Consider the following 17,653-nt stretch of genomic DNA (forward strand, 5'->3'; position numbering starts at 1 on the left):
GCGTGCGTGTGTAGTTTGGAATTAAATTATCCTAGCAAATAAAATTTGGCAGGTGCTTTTATCGGGGTATCTGTCTTTGCTTTTCTTACTGTCTGCATCAGCAGGAAGGAAGATGCCGAACTGATGAGAAAGAAATGATGCTCCCTTGATTGATCCCACCTCACTTTAAAATGCTCTTTTCAGCAGGTCAGTATTCCCTAAATCAGGGCTCAGCTCGTGGTGTAGTGGTTAGAGTGCTGGACTAGGACCGGGGAGACCCGAGTTCAAATCCCCATTCAGCCATGAGACTAGCTGGGTGACTCTGGGCCAGTCACTTCTCTCTCAGCCTAGCCTACTTCACAGGGTTGTTGTGAAAGAGAAACTCAAGTCTGTAGTACACCGCTCTGGGCTCCTTGGAGGAAGAGCGGGATATAAATGTAACAATAATAATAATAATAATAATAATAATAATAATAATAATAATAATAATAATAATTGCAAGAAAAACATCTGCTTTATCCTGGAAGGGCTGAAAGGAACTCAGGATAGCAGGGATTCCCAACCTGTGGGACTCCAGCTATTGCTGAATTACAATTTCAATCGGCCCCAGCTACAATTTAGGGGTGATAACACAGAGACAGCTGTAAGTGCAACAGTGCTATCACCCAAAGGGGCTCTAACCCCCCCGGACCCTGGGGCCCTGATCCATGGCCTCCAAGGTCAGGGGGGCTCCAAATGGCTGGGGGGGCTCCAGCAGCCCCCCCTCCAGCCCACCATGCCGAACCTCCATGTTTTTTTAATTACAGCCCTTGCACGGCTCAAGCATCACTCCAGCCGCTGGCTCGGGGCGGGGGGAGAAAGACTGCTGGACGACCCCTCCTGGCAGCCCCCCCCTTGGCCACACGGCATGGCTGAATTCTTTTTTTTTTTTTTAATGGAAGTTTTTCATGGAAGGAGGCCCTCCAAAAGTAGTTTTGGGGGGGCTTGTGACGGGGGCAGTCTGGGCAGCAAAACTGCCTAGGTGCATCCCTGTTATCACCTACTTCCCGCCTCTAGGGGGAGAGGCATTGCCAAAAATCACAATGAGCCTTCGTTCCCTGGCATGGTACCAATGGCCAAAATTTGCTGGCCGAAGACAAGCAAATTTCAAGGAACAATTGAAGCTGCCTACTATCAACTGGCATTGAGATGCCCCTGAACGTGTCGGGATTTCTCTGGTTTCCCCCTCAAAATCAGCCCAAGGGGAAATTTTGCCCGCCACCTCAGATTCATGGCTGAACGTCTGTCGGGGAGAATGCTCAGCTTGTCACTGGGCCTCCCTGGTCTGTTACGTCTTTGGGAATGTTGGCTGAGATGTCTCTCTTTAGGCAGCTAAGTGGACACTTAAAGGCAGCGTATACCACGGAACAGATGGAGGACTAAATGGAAGGAAGTGCAGACCCACTCCGTCCCCCTTCCCAAATCTTGCCTGCTAAGCTGCACGATTACTTGGGCACCCCAGAAGCAACTTTCTGTCAGGCTGTGTCAGCTGTTTATTTATGCCCAATAAGGGGGGGGGTAGAATTGAAGTAAGGAAGTGGGGGGGGGCGGGGGTAAGGGGACACACAATGAAAAAGTACTGGCAAAATTAGCGGGCCCTGCTGTGGAGCACAGCTCTTAACCTGTCAAAAAACTGCCAGAACTGTTTACTGGAAAAACAGGAGCCATGCATAAAGGAGAAGAAAAACGGCGGTGGAATTTCATCTTGTGCTCTGACCTATAAAATTACGGCGGCTGCTCACGGAGGTAGGGCTGACGCTGCTCACCTCCCGTCCCCCTCCACCACCACCACTCAGGATATGTGCAATTACAGCAGCCAGGCAAATCTCAGAGAAGGCCTTGACAACTTACATATGAAAGGTTTGACAGTGCTATGAATGTGTTTGTGCTGCTTGAGGCCCGACGAAGTGGCAAAGGTTTTCCCACAGTCCGGGCAGGCGTGCGCCCGTGCGCCGACGTGCTGGGAACGGATGTGCCGCTGAAGGTTGCTGGGGTCAGTAAATACCTGGAAGAGGGGGAAAGAATTGCCTTGAGAACAGAGTCAAGAGTCACCACGTCGGCTGGTGCTCGGCGGCGGGAAGTGCAAACGTCGGCAAGGCGTTGGAGCAGGGGTGCACAACTTGGGCCCACAAAGTGCTGGACTACCGCTCCCATCGCCCCTGATGATTGGCCACTGTGGCTGGGGATGATGGGAGCGGTAGTCCAAAAACAGCTGGAGGGCCAGAGTTGCGCAGCGCTCTTTGTAGTGGGGGTGTGCTCGAACCAAACATCATGGTTCAGCTCGAATTCAAAACGAATTTGAGCCAAACTGCATGCTGCTGAACCGGTTTGGTTGAACCGAGCAGCCGGCCTGGTCCATTTAACCACACCAGTTTGGCAGTTCAGTGGCTAATACTAGTAAAGGGGAATCTGAGCCACTGCAGAGTGAGAGACTTGATAAAGGAGGGAGGAGCATGCACACTTTAGCTATGGGCTGTGCCGGGGGAGAGGGGGGAGCAGTGGGGCAGGCAGTGTGCTTGGAAGTAAGCAGATCCTCTTACTACTTCTCTCGCTGCCGCCCCAGCGCCGAACCAGCTTGCCTGAACCGGGCTCGGTTCGGTTGTCTCGCAGATGAAACCACCCTCGGTTCGTCTGCAATCAAACCTTCAAACCAGCCAAATCCAAACTGAAGCGGTTTGGTGCCAAACTGCTCGTGCACACCCCTATCTGTTATTTTATTTTAATATTTATTTATTTATTTGACATATTTGTATACCGCCCAAACTCACGTCTCTGGGCGGTTAGACACGTCTGCATGGATTGTTTGGGAAGAACACAAGGGCCTTGGTGGATCAGGCCTCAGGCCGATTGATGCCACAGTTGCCTCTGTGGGAAGCCCACAGGCAGAGTTGAAGGCATGTTCCCTCTCCTGCCATTGCGCCCCTGCAACTGGCATTCGGATAAGGATTTGACCTTTTTGTATGTTTTCTACCCCCCCCCCCAAAGATGATCACAGTCAGTGTTGGCATGTGGCCATATCCCAGAAGCTTCCTCTGCATCTTCTATTTGTACAGTTTTAACTTTCAGAGCGGAAAATCTACAAATCTTCGAATTATTCGATTCTGGTGACATTTTCTGTAGTACTCTGAATGTGTAGTTTCGAGCCGAAAATTCACATTTTGAATGTGCAGCTGTTTCATCCTAAAAACCCAACATTCCAACTGGGCCCCTCAAACCTTGGATGTAATGTTTTGAATTTCAAACTCACATTTTGAATGCACAACTGTTTTACCTTAAAACCCACAGCCCTCAGGGACATATTTTCAGTTCATAAGGCTATGTTCCTTCCTTATTTTCTATGTTTTAAAAGAAGCTCATAATTTTGCTACCTCCATAATTTTGTCCCCTTCGTTCTGCAGCCTTCTGTGCCACTCCAAACCATGTCCCTGTGAATCCTGTAGCCCTCAGGGACATATTTCCAATTGATAAAGATACATAACCCTTTAAAAAGACGCTCATAATTCTGCTGCCTCCATAACAAACTCTTTCTTAGGGCCGAAATAGACATTACACCAGCCATGGGAAGGTTTTTTTACATGGCAGGAGATGCTAGGTGCATAAACACAACTCGTGGATTCCCCAAATTACATTAAATGATGCCATGCAAGCCCCCACATGGCTGCTGTAGCATAGAGCATCAATTTTTATTTGGCCTTTCCTCCAGGAAGTGTGGAGATCATGTAAATTATCCCCACAACAGCCCTGCAAGGTAGGCTCAGCTGAGAATGAGGCAGAATGGGCCCTGCTTGGAAAACATGAACAGATCTTCAAGCTTGCCAGGGGTGTATTGAACTGAAGCAGAAGCACCAAGAGGGGCACTGCAGGTTATATTGTGTAACGGCTCAACCCCCAACCCTTCTTCCTACACACTTGAGATCAGAGGTCTTTGTGCAATTGCTCAACTGCTTTGTTTCAGGCTGTTTCTTCTGGGAGGGGATCCCCAAATGCCACGCTCTTGATTTCTTTGATCCATACGCAACTGAGCCTGCCCTTTGGCACCCGGTGGGGGGGGGGGCATACCTTCACACAGTTTTCACATTCAAAGCGCTTGCCGCTGTCGTGGGACATCTGATGACGAATCAGGTTTGATTTCCAGTTGAAGGCCTTGGGGCACTGGTCACATTTGTACTCCCTCTCTTCGGTGTGGATGATCATATGTTGCTCCAAGCTGCAAGGAGAAGCATATAGAGGGGCTTAATCTTTTTGCAAAACTGGGCTTTAAAAAACCTCCGGAAAGAATGGAAGTTCTCTGTATAGGTGGCCCTCATTGACAGGGGTTCCATTCTGCCTTACCACTGGTAGGATAATAGTATCCTACAAATACTAGGATAACAAAATCATGGATAACGAGACCTTGAGGCAAAGGGAATAGAGGTGGTTAGGTTCCTCGGGGTCGGGAAAAAGGGCTATAAAAGGCAGAAATTAAAGAAATGACATACCGGGCCATGCTGTGCAAGTTTCCAGCAATGCCCCTGCAAGCCTCAATTCCACCATTTGTCCATGAAAAATGGTGGGGAATTTGTTTTTCCAAGGAAGAGCCACAAAATGGCTCCATGGCTTTATTGTGGTTTTACTGCGAGGCTTTACCATGAGTTCAAAGTTGCCCAAAAAACCCAACACAAAAAGTGGATTTTTTTTTTTACCCTGGATATAAACCGGGCTACACTCTAAAACACAATGAAAAACCCGAATTGTGTGTGAAGTGCTCCCCGACAGCTTGCAGGGACTTCAGGGTAAATCTGGCTGATATGTAAATGCACACCCTCCATTCCAGAAGAGATGTGGACTCATAGTCTGGTGTGAAAAATCTCCTAGATGACCACAGGTTGGGGAAAGCGGTCTATGGCAGGACTGCACAATGTGGTCCCTTGGTCTGTTGTTGGACTACAACTCCCATCACCCCTGGCTACTGGCCACTGTTCTTGGGGGTGATGGAATTTGTACTCCAACCTCTGGAGGGCTGAAGTTGTGCAGGGCTGGTCTGTGGGATCAGGCAAAGGTTCTCATCCTTGAGACCTGTTGTTGGAATACAGCGACCAAGATTCTGAGTTACGATACGGATAGGGATACGACAAATATTTAAATACTGCTTTCCAAGAAAAGTCTCCAAAGTGGTTTACACACAAATGGCTCCCTGTCCCCAAAGGGTTCACTATATATTTATTTATTTAAATAGCCTTTGGTAGAAAACCATTACTGTAGACATACCAAATTTTAAGTGACACCTGGACAAATATAATTCAAATCAAATACAAAACAACACAACATTTCTCTCTCTCAACCTGATATGGTTGCAAGATGATTTTTTAAAATCAGTTTTGTTCCCTTGCCTTAACGTGTATGTTTGTTAAAATTGTTCATCCTGTCTGAAAAAAATTATTAATAAAGAATAACTTTATTAAAGAATTCAGTGCACCTCAAAAATACAGCATTCTTAATTCTCCCCGCCATGGCAATTGGTGAATGCAGTTCATAATTATGACTCAATCGTTCCATCAATCAGCGTATTTGTTTAGCCATAGCCCGAACAAAGATATCCCACTCAAAAAAACAGGTAGTTAAAACAATGACATTTTTAAAACCGCGGGACACTCAAAAACGCAAAGATTGATTCGGAACAATTCAGAACAATTAGACAGATCGTATCAGCTTGCCACGTACTTTGATGGCAGGAACTAAAGAGCAGGCAATTATTCTTGTGACATGGGTATCAGCTAATAAAAAATTTGCATAGAACTCCAAAGACCTTGCAGGATAAGCAACGGTTGAATTCCAGAATTATGAAAAGAGGGAAGGGAAGGGAAGGGAAGGGAAGGGAAGGGAAGGGAAGGGAAGGGAAGGGACTCCTAAAAGGAAACACACCCACACTTCTGAGCTATGACTTCTTCCCTTAAGGGGAATATCTTACAGCTCCCCCAAGTGGTCTCCCATCCAAATGCAAACCAAGGTGGACCCTGCTTAGCAAAGGGGGCAATTCATGCTTGCTAGCACAAGATCGGCTCTTCAGTGGTGCTGGTGTTCAGCCCATGCACGGCACTGCCTATGATCTTTGGGGAGACAGGGGTGGTTCTTGGGAAGGGACAGGGGTCTTGCTAGTGGCTGGGAGGGGGACTAGATCCCCAGAGCTTTAGGGTCCTCTGAGGAGGCAACTTTAGCAGGGGCAACACACTCTTGCTGCCCAAGATCTGTTGGATCTAGGGGGGTTCCACTGGCATACCCCTCCTCGTCTGACACCCCACCACCAATGTTTTAATTATAATGCAGAGCACGGAACCTCAGATAGGAACATCGGAAGCTGCCTTCTACTGAGTCAGACTCTCGGTCCATCTAGCTCAGTACTGTCCACCCAGACTGGCAGCGGCTTCTCCAAGGTTGCCGGCAGGAGTCTCTCTCAGCCCTATCTTGGAGATGCCGCCGGGGAGGGAACTTGGGAACTTCTGCATGCAAACATGCAGATGCCCTTCCCAGAGCATCTGCTGAGGGGAATCGCTTCCAGTGCTCAACCATGGAGCCTCCCATTCAAATGCAAACCCGGGTGGACCCTGCTTAGCAAAGGGCACAATTTCGTGCTTGCTACCACAAGACCAGCTCTCTGCATGTGGAAGCAGGTGCTCTGCCACTGAATCATGGCTCTTCCCTGATCATGTCTGCACTGGAGACCCAACTCCAACAGCATCCACTCTTTCCTCCTTCTGTCCTATTGACCATGGGGGGCACTAGGATTAGAGATAATAAGCAAGGGTCTTCCTCTTGGTTCCCCCACTCTGGTTTTCTCCCTCTCTCTCCGCTCTGGCTCCTTCTGATTGGTCGACTGATATTCTCGGGTCTCCCTCTGCTCTTTGTACCTGCTTGCTGCATTCTTACCCTCCTCCCTTTCCTTATTCTGCTCCCGCAGTATGGACATGTAGGAAACTCAGGGGCACAGGCTGTCTATCCAAGGATGTAACTTCCTCAATCCACCTTCTCTGGAGACCTTAAGTGTCTGTCTCAAGAAACTCTTAAAGGGCTTGCTCCTTCTCACACAGGTTGCTGTGTTAGAATCGGGGCCACTGAAATCCCTTCCTGACAGCATGCATACGAAGCAGGCGCTCCGCCACTGAGTTACGGCTCCCCCCTGACCATGTCCTTTCACCGCCAACATCATTGCATCCCAACGGCCCTACCTGTATTTGTTCGGGAACATCCTCTCGCAGTCCTTGCACTCATGCACCTGGCCGTCGGCCGCCCCTTCCTGCTTGATCTCCTCGCTCAGCGTCTCGTAGAGGGAGCTGACCGCGTGGCAGGAGTATTTCTTGTGCCGCCTCACATCCATCTTCGACTGGAAGAGCTCGTCGCAGTCCTCGCAGCGGAATGTGTGCACTTCTGAGGAGACGGCAGAGGAAAACGCAGCGGTGACGCAACCTCGCCGCAGGGGCGGGAAGCAGAAACCTGGGCCTAACAAACTACATTGGTTGGAGAAGGGACGACTCCAGGTCTTTTCCTTCTCCATTGAGGTCATCAATTGGTGTCTGGGCTGTACCACTTTACATAGATTGCCCAGGTAGCCGCTGCCTACTGAGTCAGACCTTTGGCCTCTCTGGCTCAGTATTGTCTGCACGGACTGGCAGCATTTCTGCCCAGTTTCAGACAGGGCTTTTTCCCCAGCCCTTCCTGCAGATGCTGCCAGGAGTTGAACCTGGCCCCTTGTGCGTGCAAAGCAGATGCTCTTCTACTGAGTGGTGGCTCCAGAGGCGTATCTAGGGAAAATAGCACCTAGGGCAAGCACTGAAATTGCGCCCCCTGTCCAAACATCTGACACCCATCTTTCAGATAACTTTACCATAATATCAGCTCAAAAATACAAGTCAAGCTCATTAATCTTTTAATATTTCAAAAACTATTTAGCAGTGGACGTAGCCAGACCAAAAAATGCTGGAAAACTACAAATTTCAGTATGCTGGGGCTCAAGAAATCCCCAAATACTATCTGGAGGTGCACTTGGAAAACTAAACAGAAGTGCCTGTCTAATTCTCTACTATGCATTGTAGCATCACTATTACATAAGTTTTAAAAATAAATGGAGAATTTGACTTTCTCTAGATACTAGGGCCTTGCACAGGCCATTTGAGCATGCGTGGTGGCCATTTTGTTTTCGGTGGCCATTAAAATTTTTTTTTTTCATTTTAAAAAATGGTGCCCCCCTTCAAGTGGCACCCGGGGCATATGCCCTGCCTGCCCTACCCTAAATACGCCCCTGGGTGGCTCCTCTAACAAAGCTGCCTTTTACCGAGTCAGACTCACGGTCCATCTAGCTCAATGTTGTCTACACTGACTGGCAGCGAATCTCCAGGATTCCAGATGGAGTTCTTTCTCAGCCCTAACTGGAGATGCCAGGGAGTGAACCAGGGACCTTTCTGCAGATGCCGTCCCTCTGAGCTATGGCCCCACCCCCCTCAGGGAAATATCTCACCACGCTCACATGTAGTCACCCATTTAAATGCAAACCAAAGCAGAGCCTGCTTAGCAAAGGGGGCAATTCATGCTGGCTACTGCACGACCAGCTCCCCTCCCCAGCCACTAGCAAGAGGAGGGGGAAATAAGAAAGCACGGGGGGGAAAACACACACAGACACCCCGCCCGCCCTGTGCCAAGGCCCTGATCTCAATCCGAACCCTTCCTTTCCCACAATGGCGGCTCCCCCCCCCCCCCAAAAAAAGATAAAAGAAAAATATCTGGAGTTCTGATCACAGAATCCCCATGTCATTTGGGGCCCTCCTGGAGAAAGGAAGAGACATTTGGGAATATTTTGTCTTCTTCTCTCCGCACCCCCAACTTTAATCCCCCAATATGAACTTTTTCAAACATCGGCATTTGCTGTCAGAGGGAGGCTTGTGGCAGAGGAGAGAAGCGGAATACACTTCTCCCGGAAGAGCACCGGCCTGCTTGCCTGCAGAAGGTTCCAAGTCCCCTCCCTGGCAGCATCTCCAAGAGAGGGCTGAGAGAGAGAGACGCCTGCCTGCAACCTTGCAGAAGGTTGCTGCCAGTCTGTGCAGACAATGCTGAGCGAGGTGGACCAAGGGTCTGACTCAGTGTGGCAGTTATCTTTGTCCCTAGGCAAAGCGAAGAGCCCCAACATAACGTTTGGCCCTGGCCAGTGACAAAGATAATGATGTCTGTTCAGAGAGGAAAACCTCCACGGGTTTTTCCGCCCGAACTCAAATATTCCTCCAAAGAAACTCTCCGGCTCTTCACGGCTCGCTCACCAGCCGAAGCCAAAGGGAATTCCGAGACGGAGCAGGGAGAAAGACGCCCAATTCTTTGTTTTAAAGAAACGTGAAAGGCCGGGGGGGGGGGGAGAAAAGAAGCCTCTCTCTAACGCACATAATAAATTATTGTCGTCAAGGTCAAACAAATTAAAAGGAGGGCAGCTATTATTAAGTTTACAAGGCGGCATCCTGACCAGAGTGCCAAAGTAAACAATCAGCTCGGCGCTGTAAATTTTCCAGCAAGACAACTTCTGGGAGGGAGATGGGAAGCGCCCGAATTTCTCTGTGCAGCCGTCGGCTCGAAACAGAAGCTTTTCAATTACTGCTTCATGGGGTTTAGAAACCGCCCCCCCCCCCCACCGCAAAACTTTCTGTATGCTGCCCGCCAGCCTCCATTTTGGAGGGTTGGTTTTGCAGTTCAGGTATTGCTCTGTCTTTCTCGTGGACAGAAAAGAATATTCGTGAAAAAAATGGATAGAACATCATATTCTCCAAAAATATCCTCTTCCGTTATCATTAATGCATTGACGATTATTCTTTTGTGTGTTGTGTGTATGTGTGTGTGTTTTTGTGCACGTGCTGTAGAATCAGGAACAAGCTGCATGACAATGAGGTCATACACAGTCAAAAACTGGGTTCTACCTGGGCTTGGGAGCTGTGTGTGCTCTCAAATTTTGGTTGTGTGGAAGCAAGGGAGGAGGAAAACCTCGGTAGAAGGGACTGTGTGGAAGCAAGCAAGATAGGAGGAAAAGCTACCAAGCTTTTCCTCCAACCTTGCTTCCGCACAATCCCGTCTACCCAGCTTTTCCTCCAACCTTGCTTCTGCACAATCCCGTCTACCCAGGTTTCCCTCCTCCCTTGCATCCACGGAACCGAAAATTTGGAGCACACGCAGCTCCCAAGCCCGGGTTGAACCCAGTTTTTGACTCTGTGAATGACCTCGGTGGGAATCCTAGCTGTGGGAAGAGACACCACTTCTCACTGGGAAGGCAAGAGTGAGGAGATCTCCCTGACATTTCTTCTCAAGTCCACAGCTGAGAGCTTTCCAGGGAGTTTCAGGGTCTTCAGCCAAGGGTGGGCCCAAACCATGGATCTCCCAGGGGCACAGGAACATAGCAAGCTGCCTTCTACTGACTGGGGAGTCACTGCAGAAAACAATGAGCTGGATAGAACAAGGGCCCGAGGTTCCTAGAAGGCAGGGCCCTTCCTATATTCCTATGTAGAAATCTTCCACCATTTTTTTTGGGGGGGGGGGACTGGTTTCATGGTGGCAGGCATGAACTGTCTCCTTTGCTAAGCAGGGTCCACACTGGTTTGCATTTGAATGGGAGACTACATGTGCGAGCTCTGGAAGATATTCCCCTTAGGGGATGGGGGCAGCTCTGGGAAGAGCACCTGCAGGCTTGCAGGCAGAAGGTCTCAAGTTCCCTCCCTGGCAGCTTACCAGATAGGACTGAGAGAGTATCCCTTCTGTAACCATGGAGAAGCTGCTGCCAGTCAGTGTAGACAATACTGAGTGAGATGGACCCCTGGTCTGGCTCAGTATAAGACAGCTTCCTGTGTTCCTATGAGACTGCATGTGAGTATTGCAATCTATTCCCCTTAGGGGCAGGGCTCAGTGGGAGAGCGTCTGCTTTGCATGAAAAAAGGTCTCCGTTTCCATCCCTGGAAGCATCTCCAGGTAGGGCTGGGAAAGACCTCTGCCGAAAACCTCGGAGAGCTGCTACCAGTCAGTGCTGGAAATACGGAGCCAGAATGACCGAGGGCCGGACTCCGTAGACGGCAGCTTCCTGTGCTCCTGTGAGATGGGACCTCATGTGATTGGAGTCAGACCAGGGCTGGTGGCCTTATAGTGTTTGGGAGAAAAATCTCATTTTTGTCAGGCCTTTGACATGTCACCCGCCGGGTCTGTATCCAGCAGAGAGCGAGAGAGAGCGAGAGAGAGCAATTCATTTCTGCCAGTCCTTTTTTCTGTCCTGTTTTGTCAAACCCGCCTCTATCTTGCGTTCCATCAGCAACACTCAGGACATAGCAAGAAAATAACCAGGGGCAGGTTGGGGTGGGTGGGTGGGTGGGGGAGCACACATCAGGCCGTAATAGCTTTCAAGGAGGCCGAGGGGAACACAATTGCGTAGCATCTACATGCTAATCTCCCAGAGCCGGATCTCAAAGGAATTCAAGAGCGCAACTCAAAAATTCCTGCAGTGATAAGGGGTGCTGCCCCATTCGACTGCCGTTTCAAGAAAAGGTTTTCTGGTGTATGGTTTGTGTGTGTGTGTGTGTGTGTGTGTATGTGCGCACGCGGGCACGGGGATGATAATTATCTTTACGTGGAACATTTTAGCGGTTCCTTTCTTAGGCAATTCAGAGTTCCGCTAGAGGAGCCGGGAGAGAAGGCTTCACTGGAGGCAAAAAAGAGAGAGAAGGGGATAACAAATAACTATTTAAAAAGTCAAAGGTTTGATGATGATAGGCTATTACGTTTGGAAGGCAATTAGCTGGCAGCGGCCCGCGCCTTGATAGGCTGTTGGGAGGAGGCAGATCAATATGCCCAAATGGAGCATTGTTGGAACAAGGTGGGGTGTTTTTTGAACGCCGGCTCAAAATATGTCATTTCGGAATAATGAAAGGAGGAGGAGAAGAAAAAGGAGCTCCGGGATGCATAACAGATCACCCAAAAATGAATGTTAAAAGCCCTTGGCTCGCATTCTTTCCTGCCTTTGTTTCCTCTTTCCGAAAATATCTAGAGGTTTGGATATGGGGGAGCAAGCACAGTAACATAGGAACATAGGAAGCTGCCATATACGGAGTCAGACCCTTGGTCCATCTTGCTCAGTATTGTCTACACAGACTGGCAGCGGCTGCTCCAAGGTTGCAGGCAGGAGTCTCTCTCAGTCCTATCTTGGAGATGCTGCCAGGGAGGGAACTTGGGACCTTCTGCTCTTCCCAGAGCGGCTCCGTCCCCTGAGGGGAATCTCTTCCAGTGCTCACACATCAAGTCTCCCATTCATATGCAACCAGGGCAGACCCTGCTTAGCTAAGGAGAGGAGAGCTGGTCTTGTGGTAGCAAGCATGACTTGTCTCTTCAAGGGTTTCAGGCAGGAGTCTCTCTCAGCCCTACCTGGTGATGCAGAGCAGAGCAGGGGACTGAACCTGAGATGCTCTGCATGCCCAGCAGATGCTGCACCACTGAGCTACAGCTCCATCCCCTAAGGGGAATATTTTAGAGCTCTCACATGTAAGCGTCCACACAGTCAAAAACTGTGTCCTACCCGGGTTTCAGAGCTGTGTGTGCTCCCAATTGTTGGTTGGGTGGAAACCTGGGTTGCTTTTCTTCCTCCCTGGCTTCCACACAATTACCCAGGTTTTCCTCTAACCTTGCTTCCACACACAACTGAAAACTGGGAGCACACAGACCTCCCAAACTCGGGCAGAACACAGTTTTTGAGGTCAGTGTGAATGACCACCCTGTCTCCCCTCCAAATGCCAACCAAGGCAGTCCCTGCTTAGCAGAGGGAACAATTCATGCTCGCTTCTGCGAGACCAGCTCTCCTCCTCCAGCAAGAGGAGGGAAGGGTTATGCATGTACGCAGGTTTGCATTTAATATCCACTTTGACCCGCAGAGTAGGAAATTTAGGACGAACAAAATGGCACCCGGTCTGGAATTTGTTGTTTATAATGGATCAAATGGCCTAGCTTCACGGAACAGCTAAGCATGCCTTCAGCAGTTCAAATCACAGATTCCGCTTGCATATGCTTCACGACAAAGCAGACCCGACCGTGACAAGAAAACCACAACGCACACTGCTATGTAACCTGTATGTCTTTAAGATGCTCACTTCCTGTTCAGGAGCGACAGGAAGTGGGTGCCTTAAGGGCTCACTCACAGGAAGTGGGTGCCTTAAAGGCTCACTCACAGGAAGTGGGTACCTTAAAGGCACACTCACAGGAAGTGAGCATCTTACAGACACGCTCACACATGGCTGTAGTCGCACAGTGGGGCAGGAAAAAATGAGCATGCGGCTTCTTGTGTCTTTGTGTGCATCTTGAAGGGGGGGGGACATCTTTGAGGGAAGGAGGGAGGGGTTCTCACCTTCCAAGCTGGGTGTCATATTCCCAGCAGGGTAAGCGCCTTCTTTCATATACATCAGCAACTCTTCTCCCGGTTCTATTTCTTTAATAACTTTATAATAAATCTAGACATTGACAGAAAAAGAGAGAGGGAAATATACATGTTAAATCTGCAGAGCTGCTTTGGTTTCATTTCAGCCTATTTGGAAATTTTCGGCACACGGAGAATAAATGCGGTCGGTTGATTCGTTTGATAAAGAGCACTTCTTCCTACTCATTGCCATGGTTCTTGTGCGTGATGGTCAGATTTTCAGGGTTTTACCATTTTTAACGATTTTTACAATTTTTAGCCATTTTCACCCAAGTGATGTTTCACTGATTCCCAAATACCCCTTTGACATGATGGCGATGCACAAGCCATGTTGACTTTTAAGAGGGGGGTTATTTATTTCTTGTTCACGTTTATATCCCTCTCTTTCTCCAAGGAGTCCAGAGTGCTGCCCATGGTTTATGTTTATCCTCACAACAACCCTGTGAGGGGGGTTAATCTGAGAATTTAGCGACTTCCCCAGAGTGAGTTTCATGGCTGAACAGGGACCTGAACTCAGGCCTCCCTGGACCCAATCCAACACTCTAACCCCAACTCCATGCTGGCTTTCATGGGTTGAAAGTGAGACCACATGTGTCCTAAGAAGGATGCTATGATCCAAACGCCCTATTCACACATTATGCCCAACACGCGTACTCATGTGCACATTCTTCACAGTTTCAGCCTGTATCGTGCATTCGCGAGGTTCACTTCTACAAGGAGAACAGGTACAGTCATTCAACATAAAACACCAGGTACGAGGGTATGTGCATCTGGACATACATAGAACGTAGTCTCTGAATATGGCTCAAATCCTGCACAGTTGTGATGCCTTCAGGGAGCTCCATGTGAGAAGGGGTTCCTCTGCTCCATTCACCTCCACACCAAATAGTGCCCCCCACACATCACACATTCCTGCCCACGCCACTTCTGGGTTGGAATGTCCCTTCTGCTCCTAGAGCAGTCATCTTCACTATAGCTGAAGCGGGTAGAACGTTGACAAAACCTTTCAGTGAGGCCGTCCACACAATCAGAAACTAACTGGGTTTGGGAGTTGCATGGGCTCCCAATTTCCAGTTGTGTGGGAAGCAAGGTAGGATTAAAAGCTACCCAGGGTTTCCTCCTCCCTGGCTTCCACATAATCCCTTCTATCCAGGTTCTCCTTTTCCCTGGCTTCCACACAATCCCTTCTATCCAGGTTCTCCTCCTCCCTGGCTTCCACACAATCCCTTCTATCCAGGTTCTCCTCCTCCCTGGCTTCCACACAATCCCTTCTATCCAGGTTCTCCTCCTCCCTGGCTTCCACACAATCCCTTCTATCCAGGTTCTCCTCCTCCCTGGCTTCCACACAATCCCTTCTACCCAGGTTCTCCTTTTCCCTGGCTTCCACACAATCATTTCTACTCAGGTTCTCCTCCGCCCTGGCTTCCACACAACCAAAAATTGGGAGTGCACAGAGCTCCCAAACCCGGGTAGAACACACTTTTCGATCGTGTGAATGACCTCAGGGTGTGCTCCATTTCCCAGCATGCTGATCTCTGAATAGTACTGCCGTTTCCTCAGTGCCGCGAGGCCCTTTTAAGAGGGACAGAGCTCTTAAGCGCTGGAGGGTGGTGGAGGAAGGTGCATGGAAGGGCTACACTTCCCAGCACTCTGTGCTCAAGAAGGCTCTGTTTCCTTGAAAGGAGGACCACACACACACACACACACACACACACACACACACACACACACAGAGCACAGTGAGAAAGATCATCTCTGCATGGTGCCAGTGGGATTGTGCAACTTCAGCCAAAGGCCCAAAAAGTGCCTTTAGGGTAGATGCAGACTGCCACAGGGCCTCAGACCTCATAACAAAGAACACTGCCTTACAGTAGTTCCCTACATCCTCGAAAGTCTTTTTTTTTTTTTTTTTTTAGAATATAGGAACATTGATTGATTGATTGATGAAGTGCCGTCAAGTCGGTGTCGACTCGTAGCGACCACATAGATAGAGTCTCTCCAGGATGACCTGTCTATAGGAACATAGGCAGCGGCCATGTCATCCAATCCAATCCAACGGATATTTGTATACCGCTTTTCAATGAAAGTTTCCGAAGCGGTTTACACAGATGCAAATAAATAAATAAAATGGCTCCCTGTCCCCAAGGGGCTCACAATCTGGGGGGAAAAAAAGCCATATACTGAGTGAGACCCTTGGTCCATCTAGCTCAGGATTTCATGGCTGCTCAACTTCGGCCCTCCTGCAGATGCTGGCCTACAATTCCCATAATCCCTGGCTATTGGCCACTGTGGCTGGGGATGATGGGAGTTGTAGTTCAAAAACATTTGTGGGGGGGGTCTAAGTTGAGCAGGCCTGGTACACTGACTGACAGCGGCTTCTCCAAGGTTGTAGGCAGGAGTCTCTCTCAGCCCTAACTTGGTGATGCTGCCAGGGAGAGAACTTGGAACCTAGATGCTCTTCCCAGAGCAGCCCCATCCCCTAAGGGGAATATCTTGCAGTGCAAACATGTAGTCTCCCATTCAAATGCAAACCAGAGTGCACCCTGCTTAGCAAAAGGGACAATGCATGCTTGCTACCTTCTGAAAGGGGGTGGGGTGGGGTGTGGGCACTGCTGGTGAGTGCGATGGAAATGTGTCACCTCCATCCGATTTGTCGTAATCTCCTCCTCTCTGTTTAGTCCCCCACAGCCCAACACACCCTGTTCTGAAGAGCACCGCCCCCCAACGCAACCTTCAGGACTGGCCTTTTGGAGGGCACCATGGGGGTGCAGTGGGTGGGAAGTTCCCTTGTGCAACAAGCTTCCTCCAACTCCAGCAACTCAGAATGCAACCAGAGATTTCTCACTCCAAAGCAGGGCTTTCCCGACCTGCCGTTTGGTATCAGACGCGTCTCTGCACAAGCCGTGACGATCTGTGAGTCTGGAATTCACCCCACCACAAACATGAATGAGGAAAGCCTCTTGCTGCTCACCAGTAGCTCCATGGGGCTTCGGACCCGGATTTGCGATGAATATCCACTATCCTCCACATCTGATGCAGACCCCACACACATTCTCTTGGGCAGATATGTCTCCCGATCAGTGTTCCTTCTAACAGGGATTCCCAGATGCTGATGACTGCAACTCCCAGAATCCCCAGCCACAGGCCATTGCAGCTGGGGTTGCTGGGAGTTGTCGTCAACAACATCTGGGGATCGGAGGGAACTCAAGTCCCAGTCAGGGGATGCTTGGGGAATGTTATCACGGGACCCACAAAAGCAAAAGCAAGACACGGACGGCCATGGAAGCCAGCGAGGCAACAGTGGACAACAGCAGTGAATCATCTCTATACCATGCTACTTATGGACAATTAAGCGGAGGGCAGGCCCTCGTGACGACAGGGCACATGCAGTTCCCAGAAGTTCCAATCTGTGTATCCGAAGGTGCCGACCCACTTTTCAGATCGGGGACTAGGAAGCTGGCGCATGGGGAGGCAAAAATATTAGAGAGGTCCTCAGAAAGAAAGGGGCAGGTTTTAGACATTCCCCCATGGTCAGAGTTTCCAGCTCAGTTGCTACCCAAACGGTGGCATTGATCTTTCAGCCAATTTCTTTCTTTCTTTTTTAAAAGGTGGAGCTCATTTACTTGGGGAGCTGAAAATGGAGCCGAGTCAGCTTTCGTTTCCTGCTATATAGCACAACGTGGCAACAAACAGCAACAACCCTGGGGATGTGACAGTTCCCCCTGAGATCTATCTATCTATCTATCATCATTACTACTACTACTACTACTACTACTACTATGATGATGATAATGGTGTTGATGTGCTCTTCAAGTTGTTTTGGAATTGCACCCAGGGCACCAATCACCACTGGGATTATTTTGTTCCTTCTGCCACAGCCTTTCAATTTCAATTTGTAGAGCTTTGTATTTTGTGATTTTTTCTATTTCTTTTTCTTATTATTATTATATTAAAAATTTCTTATATACCTCCTCCTCCAAAGACTCTATGCAGTCAATGACTCTAGGCGGTATCATCATCATCATCATCATCATCATCATCATCATCATCAGTACATAAGAACAGCCCTGCTGGATCAGGCCCAAGGCCTATCAGATCCAGCCTCCTGTTTCACACAGTTGCCCACCAAATGCTTCTGGGGAGCCCATAGGCAGGAGTTGAGAGCATGGAGATCTTGTGGAGAAGGGC

The 17,653-nt window shown here is 49.2% G+C and overlaps 1 protein-coding gene across 1 annotated transcript in view; it reads right to left on the reverse strand.

Moving 5' to 3' along the window:
• The window catches only part of PRDM16 (PR/SET domain 16), a 516,952-nt gene that overhangs the window by 35,605 nt on the left and 463,694 nt on the right, over positions 1-17,653 (reverse strand). Inside the window, exons 5-8 of the mRNA XM_053281292.1 lie at positions 13,397-13,499; positions 7,221-7,419; positions 4,078-4,225; positions 1,870-2,023 (exon numbers count right to left, since the gene is read on the reverse strand). Coding sequence (XP_053137267.1) covers positions 1,870-2,023; positions 4,078-4,225; positions 7,221-7,419; positions 13,397-13,499 — 604 coding nt within the window. The remainder of the gene's footprint in view (positions 1-1,869; positions 2,024-4,077; positions 4,226-7,220; positions 7,420-13,396; positions 13,500-17,653) is intronic.

This window comes from Hemicordylus capensis, chromosome 16 (assembly GCF_027244095.1).
Source record: "Hemicordylus capensis ecotype Gifberg chromosome 16, rHemCap1.1.pri, whole genome shotgun sequence".
NCBI lineage: Eukaryota > Metazoa > Chordata > Lepidosauria > Squamata > Cordylidae > Hemicordylus > Hemicordylus capensis.